The sequence below is a fragment of the Anomaloglossus baeobatrachus genome, unplaced genomic scaffold (assembly GCF_048569485.1).
Source record: "Anomaloglossus baeobatrachus isolate aAnoBae1 unplaced genomic scaffold, aAnoBae1.hap1 Scaffold_3310, whole genome shotgun sequence".
Lineage (NCBI taxonomy): Eukaryota > Metazoa > Chordata > Amphibia > Anura > Aromobatidae > Anomaloglossus > Anomaloglossus baeobatrachus.
The window spans coordinates 1-12,618 of record NW_027442693.1 but is presented as its reverse complement, the minus strand read 5'-3'; the positions used below and the strand labels follow the sequence as shown (position 1 = coordinate 12,618).

Below are 12,618 nucleotides of genomic sequence, written 5' to 3'. Positions count from 1 at the left end.
TTTTCACATGGTTTGTTATGACGGGAATTGGACCAACCATGGGACCATTAACCACTACGCAAACAACCTCTTCTTAATCACAATAATAGCCCTTCTCACCTCACCGGTAGCCATTCCAGCGATTTTGGTTCCTGGTCTCCTGTGATTTACATGTTACGAAAGGCCTGCAGTCAGTCAGTGGCTGCTTTATTCTCACTTTCTTCAGACATAGCTGACATCTGAAGGTAATCAGAGAGCAGCAGAAAGCTCTCACTTCTTCCAGGTGTCACTTTCATCTGAAGGAAGTAAAAGTGAAGCAGCCGCTGATTGGCTGCAGGGCTCGCGTGACATAAAAATCATGGGAGACCAGGCACTGACATTGCTGGAATGGCGCCAGCACCAGAAGTGGGTATAGCTGGTAATATTTTATAAGAGGGAAATATAGTGATTGAGAAGAGGTTGTCTGCGTAGTGCATAGCCCCTAGATAAAGACAGTGAAGAAAAGACAAGGTAGCACAGACATTCCTACTATTGTATAAACTGAAAATACTAAGCAAATAAAAAATACAGAACTAGAATTTCTTTTGACATATTCTTTTTATTCGAGAAATACAGAAGCATATGCAGGATCCCTTATATCTTTCTTTTTGAGTTCATAATTTGCTTCACTTTTTTAAGAAAAAATTGCATTTCTTAATTTACTTAAAACTCTTTTGATTTACAATTGCACCCAATTAATTATATTTCACTGGACTCTATTCCATCAAAAAGAACGGTACCTACACACAAGCTGACCGGCAGATATTTGTTTGGTTTTTGCTTGTTTTTTTTAAAAACAGGCTCGTTGCACTTTCTTGCTCACAAAATAATTGTAAATACATTGTTTTGTGCACATAGCACACAATTTGTCTTGTCAGCACATGTACTATTCACATAGAATGAGGTTCTGCTGAGAACATTGATTTTTAGCAAATGTAAAAATCATTTCACCAGACGAACAAGTGTTTTGCTTGTTTGTCAGGTGAGTGGCAACCTGTCCAGCTTTTCTAGGATTATCAGCCAGTCTAAATTCAACTTAGGCCTCATTTAGACGTCAGTGATGCAAAAAAACAGTCCAAATTTTACTTTCTGTCATTTTGATCAAATCTTTGTTTTCTATGTTGTGGATCTAGCAGTTCTCTGAATGCTGAGCTTTGTATGACCCTGCCCACACCACTAATTGGTAACTTTATGTATAAACAGGCTTAGGAAGAAAGATGCCAACTAGTGGAAGGGGATAGGTTATACAGAGCAGTAGGACTACATGACGCATGACAACTAGTCCTCTAGTGATAATCTCCTGCTGATAAAACAATGATTTTATTGAAAACACACACAGATCAGTAAGTGACTCATTGCTGGAATCAGGCTCTCTGACTCAAACTTCATACTGCTCTCAAATTACATAGCAATAATCCCTTGACAAATTTCCCTTAAGGCGAGGAAGGTGTTCAATGTCTCCATTCATGCTTCAAAATGTGATACTCGATAATCAATTTTTTCTCCAGTGATAGATTTGTTAGTAAATGTGGTTTCAATGTGACAACACGGGATGTTTCAAATACAATGAATGTGGTGGTATACTAATGCTTTTAAGTTTTTGAAGGAACATGATTTTCTAAAATGTGGTTAATCACTGTACAATAAACTGCTCCTTATCTATTTTCAGAAAAAGGTTGGATCAAAACTGTGCTACACCATTTATACACAGTGGCCCAAAAACAGGCAGATATGTGTCTACCCAACCTCTGGAGTTGGTGAGACCTCCACCAATATGTGCCCGTCTTCTATGAAAACTGCCAACAATCAATATACTAGTGTGGAATTCCTAAGTAATCTGGAATTGAATTAAGAAATGTCCTAATACTTCCAGCTTACCAATATTATAAACACTTTTATTTGGCCTCATTAATTTTATGGTTTAGTTTTTGAAAACTAAAATAAGGTTTACAGCCCTCGAAATATGAAGTTTGTTAGAGTACAATATACTCGTTATCAAAGCCATTGTAAGTAAAGGGAGGTGTTTGAGGAGCACACGAGGATGTTTGAGACAGACAGGCTATAGGATTGACACTACATGAACTGAAATCTTCATGTGCCTGGAAATACACAGCATCTTCCGAAAAGACTGAAGGGTCCTCATTGAAATAATTGTAAGGTCTGAGGTAAAAGCCCACTCCATTTCCCGCAGTCACTGTGTTAGGGATGTCCTCTGCGTGGGGAATGTGCAAGAAACCAGTGGTTATCCAAGCCACCAAATCCTATAAATAAAACACAACTTATTAAAAAATGTATTGCCAATGATCAAGTACCGTAGATGATATATAAGTATATTGATGGTATTATTCAAAGCTATAACTTTTCCTGCAAATATTGGCAACATTGGTGGAAAAATAAAAAAAAGGGTGTTGGAAATAGGGGGAGTAAAAAAAAAAAAAGCACAAAACTAAAAAGTGGTTGCATCAGCAAGGAGTTAAAGACTGTTCAACTATCAACTATTTCTATCTATCATGAATGCCTACACATAGTATGCATAGTAGGTGGTAGAAAATGACTCCTCATGAAGCTATAACATTTTTATTAAATTGCAATGTCCACAATGTGAGGTGTGTAATATGAGGAGCAGTTGCCAGACTGGGATCAGGTCCAGAAATGCTCATGATAGGATAGCCATTTCTTTCAATTTATGTTGACATTTTTGCCCAACTTGGTTTCTGGGTTAAATTTCCATACTACACCCCAAAATGCTATCTGTACTTGAGATATTACGAAAAGGCCACAAAGGAACATGGGCGTGGCCTAAAGGCTACTTTACACGCTGTGATATCGGTCCCGATATCGCTAGCGTGGGTACCCGCCCCCATCTGTTGTGCGACAAGGGTAAATCGCTGCCCGTGCCGCACAACATCGCGCAGACCCGTCACACATACTTACCTGCCCGGCGACGTTGCTGTGACCAGCGAACCGCCTCCTTTCTAAAGGGGCGGTCCGTGCGGCGTCACAGCGACGTCACTGAGCGGCCGCCCAATAGAAGCGGAGGGGCGGAGATGAGTGGCCGGAACATCCCGCCCACCTCCTTCCATCCTCATAGCGGCCGGGAGGCAGGTAAGGAGAGGTTCCTCGTTCCTGCGGCGTCACACATAGCGATGTGTGCTGCCGCAGGAGCGACAAACTACATCGTTACTGCTGCAGTAAAGATAATCGAGAATGGACCCCCATGTCACCGATGAGCGATTTTGCACGTTTTTGCAACGATGCAAAATCGCTCATCGGTATCACACGCAGCAACATCGCTAATGCGGCCGGATGTGCGTCACAAATTCCGTGACCCCAATGACTCCGCATTAGCGATGTCGCAGCGTGTAAAGCCCCCTTAAGGTTCCCAAAGACTCACCTCATCTTGAATATTTTCATTGTCAATAAAGTTAGAGAACTGAACTGTCGGTGACCACGGATCATTTTGGTTATAAATGCTGCTGCTCATTTGCTCTTCTTCTTTGTGTTTGGTTACAGCCAATTTATACCTAGAAAGTAAAATAATAGCAAAAATTACATTGGAATGGTTCAGATCCCAGAAATTCATCATCACAGTAAATCCAATCAGGAGCACAGCTAGAAGGTTATGAAGATAAACCGGGTGGTCTTGCATCTGGGGGCTCAGATGGCTTTGTTCTACCGTACATAACAAGAGACCAGTATTCAGTATTATAAATGTCCCTTTTACATATTTTACTCTAGGGCCCAGGAGCTTCAAGATTCCGCTTTGAAACCCATTATATATAGAAAGCTCTCTTGAATACAAAACGACTAACATCATAATTACAATGGCATGTAAGGGTTTGGGCACCCCTGGTCAATATTAATGTTGTTGTGAAAACTTAAGCAAGTTGACGATGATATGATCTCTCAAAGGCATAAAGTTAAAGATGACACATTTCCTTTGCATTTTAGGCAACATATATAATATATATATATATATATATATATATGTATATCTATATATATATATATATAAATATATATATATATATATATATATATATATATATATATATATATATATATATATATATATATATATACACAGCTCTGGCAAAAAATTAGGAGACCACTGCAAAATTGTCAGTTTTTCAGATTTTTCTCTTTATAGGTATATTTGTGCGTAAAATGTAAATTGTTCTTTCATTCTATAAACTACTGACAACATTTCTCTGAATTTCCAAGCAATACATTTTGTATTTATTTTCTGAAAATGAAAAATGGTCAAAATAACAAAAAATGCATTGCTTTCAGACACCTCAAATAATGCAAAGAAAACAAGTTCATAATCATTTAGAAACAACAATACTAATAATGTTTTACCTCAGGAAGAGTTCAGAAATCAATATTTTGTGGTATATCCATGATTTTTAATCACAGCTTTAATGCGTCTTGGCATGCTTTCCACCAGTCTTTCACACTGCTTTTGGATGACCTTATGCCCCTCCTGGTGCAAAAATGTAATCAGTTCTTCTTTGTTTGATGGCTTGTGACTATCCATCTTACTCTTGATTACATTCCAGAAGTTTTCAATGGGGTTCAGGTCTGGAGATTGGGCTGGCCATGACAGGGTTTTGATGTGGTGACCCTGTTTGAGTGACCCTGTTCCTATAAGCATATTGACCCTGGTGATTATGAATTGTATTTAAAATTTATTTTAATTTTTTTAAACCACATTTTTTTAAAAAAAAATGTTTGTTAATAAAATTTATATATTTTATAAAAAATATTTTGTATGGTGTTTATGATTTTCATGCATGGCTTTCAGTCTGCCACTTATGCATGAAGTATTTTTTAATTTTCAATTATTATTATTATTATTTATTAATATAGCGCCATCAATTCCATGGCGCTTTACATGTGAAAGGGGTGTACATAATAGGGACAAGTACAATAATCATCAACAATACAAGACACAAACAGGTACAGGAGGAGTTTATATATTTATAGTTAGTACCTAGTTGCACCTCCTTTGGCAAGTAACAAAGCTTGTAAAATGTTTCTTGTAACTAGCCAAGAATCTTTAATTCTTGTTTGAGGGATTTTCATCCATTCTTTCTTGGAAAGTCTTCCACTTCTGTGAGATTCCTGGCTCAACTTGCATGCCCTACTCTTTTGAGGTCTAGTCACAGATTTTCAATGATGTTCAGATCAGTTAAAACCTTCAGCTTGCGCATTTTGAGGTAGTCTATTGTGGAGTTTGACATGTGTTTAAGATCATTATTCATTTGTAGAAGCCATCCTCTTTGCAACTTCAGCAGTTTACAGATGGTGTTATATTTGCATCAAGAGTTTGTTGAAATTTAATTGAATCTATTCTTCCCTCTACCTGTGAAATGGTCCCTGTGCCATTTGCTGCAACACAACCTCAAAGCATGATTGATCCACCCCCATGCTTAATGGTTGGGGTTATGTTCTTTTCCTATTCTGTGTCCTTTTTTCTCTACACATACCTTTAATCATTATGGCCAAAGAGTTCTATTTTAACCTCATCGGCCCACTGGACTTGTTTCTAAAATGCCTTATACATGGACTACGGGGTGCATTATAATAAATGGAGGACTATGTGGTGCAGTATATATGTAGTACTATGGGGTGCGTTATCATATATGTAGAACTATGGGGTGAATTATGATACATGAAGGACTATGGGAGTTGCATTATAATAATTGAAGGGCAATGAGAGCTACTTTATACATGGAGGACTATGGGAAATGCATTATAATACATGGAGGACTATGGGGATGCATTCTAATATATGAAGGGTTATGTGGGACCCTTTATACTATATGGAAGACTATGTGGGGGCCATTATTGTATTTAGAGAACTATATATATAAAGTTTTGTGCTTAGGGAAAAAGGATCTTTCCCTCAGCACCCAGCTTTCCCATGCTCTGCCATACATTTTCTCTCAGCACCCAGCTTTATCATGTTCTAATATGGGAAAGCTGGGTGTTGAGGGAAAGATGTATAGTAGAGCATGGGGAATCTGGGTGCCAAGGACAAGATGGATATCAGAACATAGGAAAGCTGGGTGCTGATAGAAAGAGGGATTTCAGATTATGGGAAACCTGGGTGCTGAGGTAAAGAACTAAGTGTCAGTGTCATTATCCTGTACCCCGAGTGTCGGCGTCATTATACCATACCCAGAGTGTCGGTGTACATGGAGGGGGGACCCAGGTCCAAAATTTCCATCGGGGCCCATCAAACTCTAGTTACGACACTGCCTAAAGTAATGCATTCAACATAACTCAGTGAAAAATTAATTATTCTGTGTTTTGATTAATTCCTCCTTCTCAGATGTGTTGTGTGATTAGAAGTGTTCAATAAGCCTCTGTCATTCTCTAGCGAACAGATAATAGACATATATATGCAGGACATTTTGACATTGCACTTACTTGGCCCAGTTCATTGATTTGTGCACAGAACTTTTCTCTGGGAGATAATCGCCTGCAAAGCTGACCATCTGGATCCTATAAGAACGCTCATGATTCCACTTATTCTTCTGTCTACTGGCAAACTGCATGTAGCGAGGCATGGGGCCATGCTGCTCAAATGCTGCCTGGTTTTCAGTTACCAGCACTTTCTTGGTAAGCTTAGTTTGCTGCAAATGCCTTTCTGGATTCCATGGAACTTCCACATCTTCAAACTCCATATCATGAGCAACCAGAGAATTATTAATCCCTACAGGCAAATATTCACATAGGGTTAATTAGATATCATGCATTATCATAAATGATAGAAAATGCATTAACACAAAGTGACTTTTCTTCTGCCCAAATTTGTCCTTATGTACTTATTGATTTTCCTAGAAAGGTGTTGTATAAGATTTGAAAAATATGTCTACTTTCTTCCAAAAGCACTGCCATACCTGTGTAGTATCATAGCTCAACCCCATTCATGTCAATGAAGAAGAGCTCTAATAATTACTAGTTATTTGCATAGCGCAAACATATTTCACATCACTTTACAATTAAGCGGAGACATGTACAGACAATAAAAACAAAACGCACATAGTTATAGGTGGAGTGAGGTCCCTGCTCGCAGGCTCAGTCTATAAAACAATAGGGTGACACAAGAGGAAGAACATGTTTGTTATGTACGGTCATCATTATAACAAATAAGGGTGTTCATAGTGCTGTTATTGTGTTCTATTGGGTGCATGGAAGATGTGGAGACAGATAAATTGGAGGGAACAGATTCTGATTAACATTTAGAAGGAGGGAACAGGGGAGAGTTAGGTTAGTGAGATGAGGTGATGAGGTGATAGGCCTGTTTAAAGAGATGTGTTTTTAAAGCACGCTAATAACATAGAGGCTAGACTTTAGTTTTGGGTAGTGGATTCTAAAACACTAGCGCAGCACGAAAGAAGTCTTGGAAAGGGAGGTGCGAGGTTTGGATTATGTATGATGTGAATCTTAGGTCAGTTACTGAATGGAGTGAACTGGTAGGGTGATAGAAATGAGGAATGAGGTATAGGATGGTGCAGAACTGTGAAGAGGTTTGTGAGTGAGAGAGATAAGTTTGTATTGTATTCTGTAGCAGATGGGCAACCGGTGTAATGACTGGCCCAAGGTGGAAGCATAAGTGAACAGGCTGGACAGAATACGCTTGTTGCCGCATTCAGGATGGATTAGAGAGGTGAAAGTTTGGTTAGATGGAAACCAATTAATATAGAATTACAGTAGTTTTTATGCCATCAGCACCCCCGCAAGACATTCCAGGAGGGATTTTTCGGTCGTTGATTCCTATATTATTCCCAATTACCCTTACCCGGTATCAATAATACACGGACACTGCTTGCGACTTGGTAAAAATGGCCACAGCAGCCCTTTATTGCCTATTGTTTACACACTAACACAAGGGGGCGCCGTTGGGTGTCCCCAACATTTAACAATAGGTAATACCAGGTAATACCATAATAATAATACAGTACGTAATACAATACTTAACCCTGGGTAGGCCCGGTCCAGAAACCACCTTCCACCACCAAAACATAATCCCTGGCCGCAAAACACACCGGGCCGGAGATGAGATATGAATCACCTACGGATCAATACCCCCACCTTGCAGGACCCATGCCTGAAAGATCCTTGTAACCGGAGCCATTATATCCTACAAGTGACTCTCCATTCAAATAACATTATCCGTTAAACCGCCTCTGGACCAGACCTACCCCTGCCACAGGACAGGCCATGTGACACCTTGCATGGCCTGGACCCCCACACACCCAACGCTTGCTTCTTCAACCTGCAAGCCGAAAACCAACCATTAAACCCGTCCATCCATCAACTCAAACTCTGAGCATCCCATATACGCACCAGCCAACGTTACCAACTCACCTTACTACACCGCACTCCCATCATCCTTGGTGACCGCATATGCCACCTCAAATCACATCTGGATGCCTTGGCACTGCTCCTGGTGGCTACCTACTAGCAGAAACCTATCCCCACCACCTGTGGCTTTAGTTAAGTCTCAATAGGCATTCAGGTATGCTCCTCATGGTCAGAGATCTTGCCTTGGTCCAGTGGGTACACTATTTTCCTCGCTTGCCCCTGCTGGGTGTGACAGTAGTCCAGATGAGGATGATTAAGTGTTTTTGCAGTTTCAAAAGGTGAGAAAAGGTCAGATTCTGGAGATGTTTTTATGATGCAGGTTACATGAGCTAGTGAGAGATTTTGGACATAGGTAATAAAGGAAAGTTCTGTGTCAAACAACGAGCATGCCGCTTGGGAATTATGGTTGAATCACCAGAAGTAATTGAAATATTGAGTATAGGTTGGTTAGTAGAGGGAGAAATAAAGAGAAGTTTATTTTATGTTTGGAGAGATTCAGTTTGAGATATAGGCAAGACATGATGTTGAAGACAGCGGACAGATAAACTCTGGTATTTTGTATTAAGGTGGTGGTGTTAGAAGAAGAGGTGTATAATTGGGTGTCATCGGCATAGAGATGATACTATAAACCAAATCTGCTGATGGTTTGTCCAATAGGGGCGGTGTGTAGAGAAAAAAGGAGGAGGCTTAGTACTGAGCCTTGAGGAACCCCGATAGTATGGGGAAGAGGAAAGAAAGAGGAGACGTCAAAAGATACAGTGAAGGAGTGGTCAGAGAGATAGGAGAAGAACCAGGAGAGAACCTTGAGGCCGATAGAGCTGAGCATGGTGAGGAGGAGCTTGTGATCCACAGTGTCATCAAAGGCGGTAGAGAGCTCCGGGAGAAACAGCAGGGAGTAGTGGCCATTGAATTTTGCTGTTAATAGAACATTGACTTTTTTTAGAGAGTGATCTGAAAGATACCAGACACAAAGTAGTATTCTTTTATTAATTTTACTCATTTATGTAGCCCTATTAATTCTACAGTGCTTTTCACAAACTATTATCACTGACCCCATTGAGTATCACCATCTACGGTAAGTTCCCTATCAGTACAATATGTTAATATGTTTTTGGAGTGTGGGAGGAAACCATATTACTTAGAGGAAACCCATGCAAACATTGCCTAATTCATGACGAGCTGTGGCGTTCCCTACGCCTGAATTTTACTTCAGTCAAGGACAGAAGTAAGATCTCTGACGTTGCACATGCCACTCATCCAACATTCCTGTTCTGCACCTCTTCATGAATTAAGAGCATTTCGCACTACCACACCCTCTTATCAAAACCAGCGAGAAATCTTGATGAATGGGGACAATGTCTTTGGAGTGTGGAAGGAAACTGGAGTACAGGTAGCAAACATGGGGAGAACATACAAATTATTTGATGGCATATTTTTCTTGATGGGATTTAAACCCAGGACCCCAGTGATGGTAACCATTCCATTGAGCCACCATGCTGTAATATTTTCTAATTCTTTGTAATCTTTAAGACCATCATAGATGTAGGGATCATTAAGTCCAAAAAACACTTTATAATGAGCACTCACACTGATATCTATGGCAGGGGTGCACAACCTGCGCCCTGGAGGTTACATGTCACCCTCTATGGCATATGTCATATCAGCACTGGTAACAGCAGCGCCGACATTGCTGAAATGTCGCTTCTCCAGTAGGTGAGTATAAAATGCTTTCATTTCAATTGGGCTACTAAATTAATAATGCAGTTGTTGTCTAATAGTGGCCAACCCCTTAAGAGTGATGGGCGAGCGTGCTTGGCACTGCTCATTACTTGATCGAGGAGGAACAGGAGATGGTTGTTTGCACTACGTAGGGTACTACCCACACCAGCTTCATTCTGTCTGTTCAGCGTAGGAGGCTGGCACACATAGTATTCTTTTTTTTTTAACCAATCAGTTTTTATTAAAGATTTCCATAAAAGAAACAGATTAAACATAACAAGCATACAGAGAAAAAAATAAGAGAATATTAGCCACTTCAAGTTCCGTAGGTGGGCCGCTACCCTTGGTGTTTATATAATCTACATAATACATTACTGACAAAAATATACTTCCACCTGTGTTTTGATAGGTTATCTATGACTATTACATATTCATAGGTTACTGTTTGTCACCTTTTACTTTCCAAGGGCTAGACCCGCCTGTCTATATGAAGAACCTTACTAGGAAAGTGGTCAAAATATAGAGTGAGTAGATAGCAGAATTGAAAGAGAGGGGAGAAGGAGGGGACTTATACAAGGGGTTGCGGGAGGGAGGTAAGAGGGGGATTGTTTGTGCACTGTCACTAGAACAGGCTCCTGAATGCAGGGGATTCCTTGAACAGTATCCCCGGCTACCATAGTTTGGTAAACTTCTCATTTGTGCCCGATACCAAAGAGGAGAGTTCCTCCATGTGACAAAGATGCGTTAGCTCTGTCAGCCATTCCCCTATTCCGGGGGTCACTCTGGTCCTCCAGTGTCGTGGAATGACTGCTCTGGCCGCAATCAAAAAGAACCACAACAGGCGCTTCTTTTGGCATCCCAATGAACCGGGTAAAATAGACAGAAGGGCCATCTTAATGGAAGGAGTTACGCTTTCTCCTGCCATTTGGTTGTAGGTCGCAAACACCTGAGTCCAAAAGTTGGATAGTTTGTTAAATCTCCACCAAATGTGTGGCAGCATACCTTTGTCTGAGCCACAGCGCCAACACTCCTCCGGGACCATAGGGAAGGCTCTATGGAGGTTGACCGGGCATTGATACCATCTTGCCAGTAGCTTAAAGCTCTTTTCCTGGGCATTGCATGCTACTGAGATCTTGTGGAAGAATACATATGCCTTTCGTTTTTCATCCTCAGTAAGGCTGAAACCTAATTCCGATTCCCATCTTCCAATGTAGCTGGGGTCCTCAGAATAGAGGTTCCTGTTCATCATATCGCAGATGAGGGAGATCTGGTGCGTCGGAGGCGAACTCTGCAGGAATAAGTGTTCGAATGGGGTGGACATATCCGGGGAGTGGGGCCTCTTCCCACCCAGCCAAGATTGCACAAAGGAGTGAAGATGTATATATTCGAGCCACCTCAATCTCAGCCCCGGGAACGCGGCCTGAAGGTCTTCAAAAGGGGGCAAGTCTCTGCCCTGTAATATCTGCCCCAGTCTGACATCCGAACTCCGTTGCCATCCCAGAAATCTCTCCACCATACACCCCGGAGGGAAGCCCGGATTGCCGAACAAAGGCAACAGAGGAGTGGGCGAGCCAATCAGGCCACTTTTCAGCTTTGTGGCCTCCCATGCCTCCAGTGTCGCTCTGAGCAAAATCCCACCTGGCTCCACCTGCCTCCTTACATCCTCCAACTCTTTTGGTAATAGCCAGGGAAGTGCCCCAAGCGGAACTGGGGAATGAAGCTGCTCTAGTGCCACCCACTGCTTGGTGTCCCAGTGAAAACGCCAGTCTAACAACCTAGCCACCAGGACAGCGCGGTGATAGGTACGTAAATCCGTAAATCCGGCTCCCCCCTCTGTTTGGGTCGTATCAAAGTCTGATATTTGATCCTTGGTTTTCCCCCTTTCCACACAAAGCGAACCAGTGCGGACCTCAATGTCTTAAAGAAGGCCAGAGGGGGATTTATAGGTATCGCCTGAAAGATGTAAAGGAATCGTGGTAGTATGTCCATTTTGAATGTGTTTACGCAACCGAACCACAAAAGGGGTCGTTTGTTGTACTCTTCCATATCTTTTAGGGTTCTGTTTAATAAGACTTGGTAATTCAAGGAATAAAGTGTCCCCAAATTAGATGGGATCGTTACCCCTAAATATTTTATTGAGGATGCCTGCCATCGAAACGGGAACTTTTCTTTCAGTAGGGCGACTTTTTCTATTTTAAGGGAGATGTTTAGCGCTTCTGTTTTGGAATAGTTTATTTTAAAATTGCTCAAATTTCCAAATCGTTCGAATTCTTTTAGTAGTGAAGGCAATGTGATCAGAGGTTGGGACGTATAGAGCAGGAGGTCATCTGCGTATATAGCTGTCTTAAATTCCCTGTCTCCAATGCTCAGACCGTGTACATTGGGGTTCTGTCTAATGGCCACTGCAAGGTGCTCCATAACAATGACATATAGAAGGGGGGGATAAAGGGCACCCCTGACGGGTACCGTTTCTGATTTCCACCGGATCCGAGAGGGCCCCGT

The 12,618-nt window shown here is 41.2% G+C and overlaps 1 protein-coding gene across 1 annotated transcript; it reads right to left on the bottom strand.

Moving 5' to 3' along the window:
* Positions 1–557: 557 nt before the first annotated feature.
* On the bottom strand, positions 558–6,738 carry LOC142270667 (amine oxidase [copper-containing] 3-like). The gene is made up of 3 exons (XM_075332450.1): positions 6,457–6,738; positions 3,413–3,542; positions 558–2,279 (listed from the first exon to the last, which is right to left on the bottom strand). Exons 1-3 carry the CDS (start codon positions 6,711–6,713, stop codon positions 1,992–1,994), a joined length of 675 nt encoding a protein of 224 aa, XP_075188565.1. The 5' UTR covers positions 6,714–6,738; the 3' UTR covers positions 558–1,991.
* Positions 6,739–12,618: the final 5,880 nt, after the last annotated feature.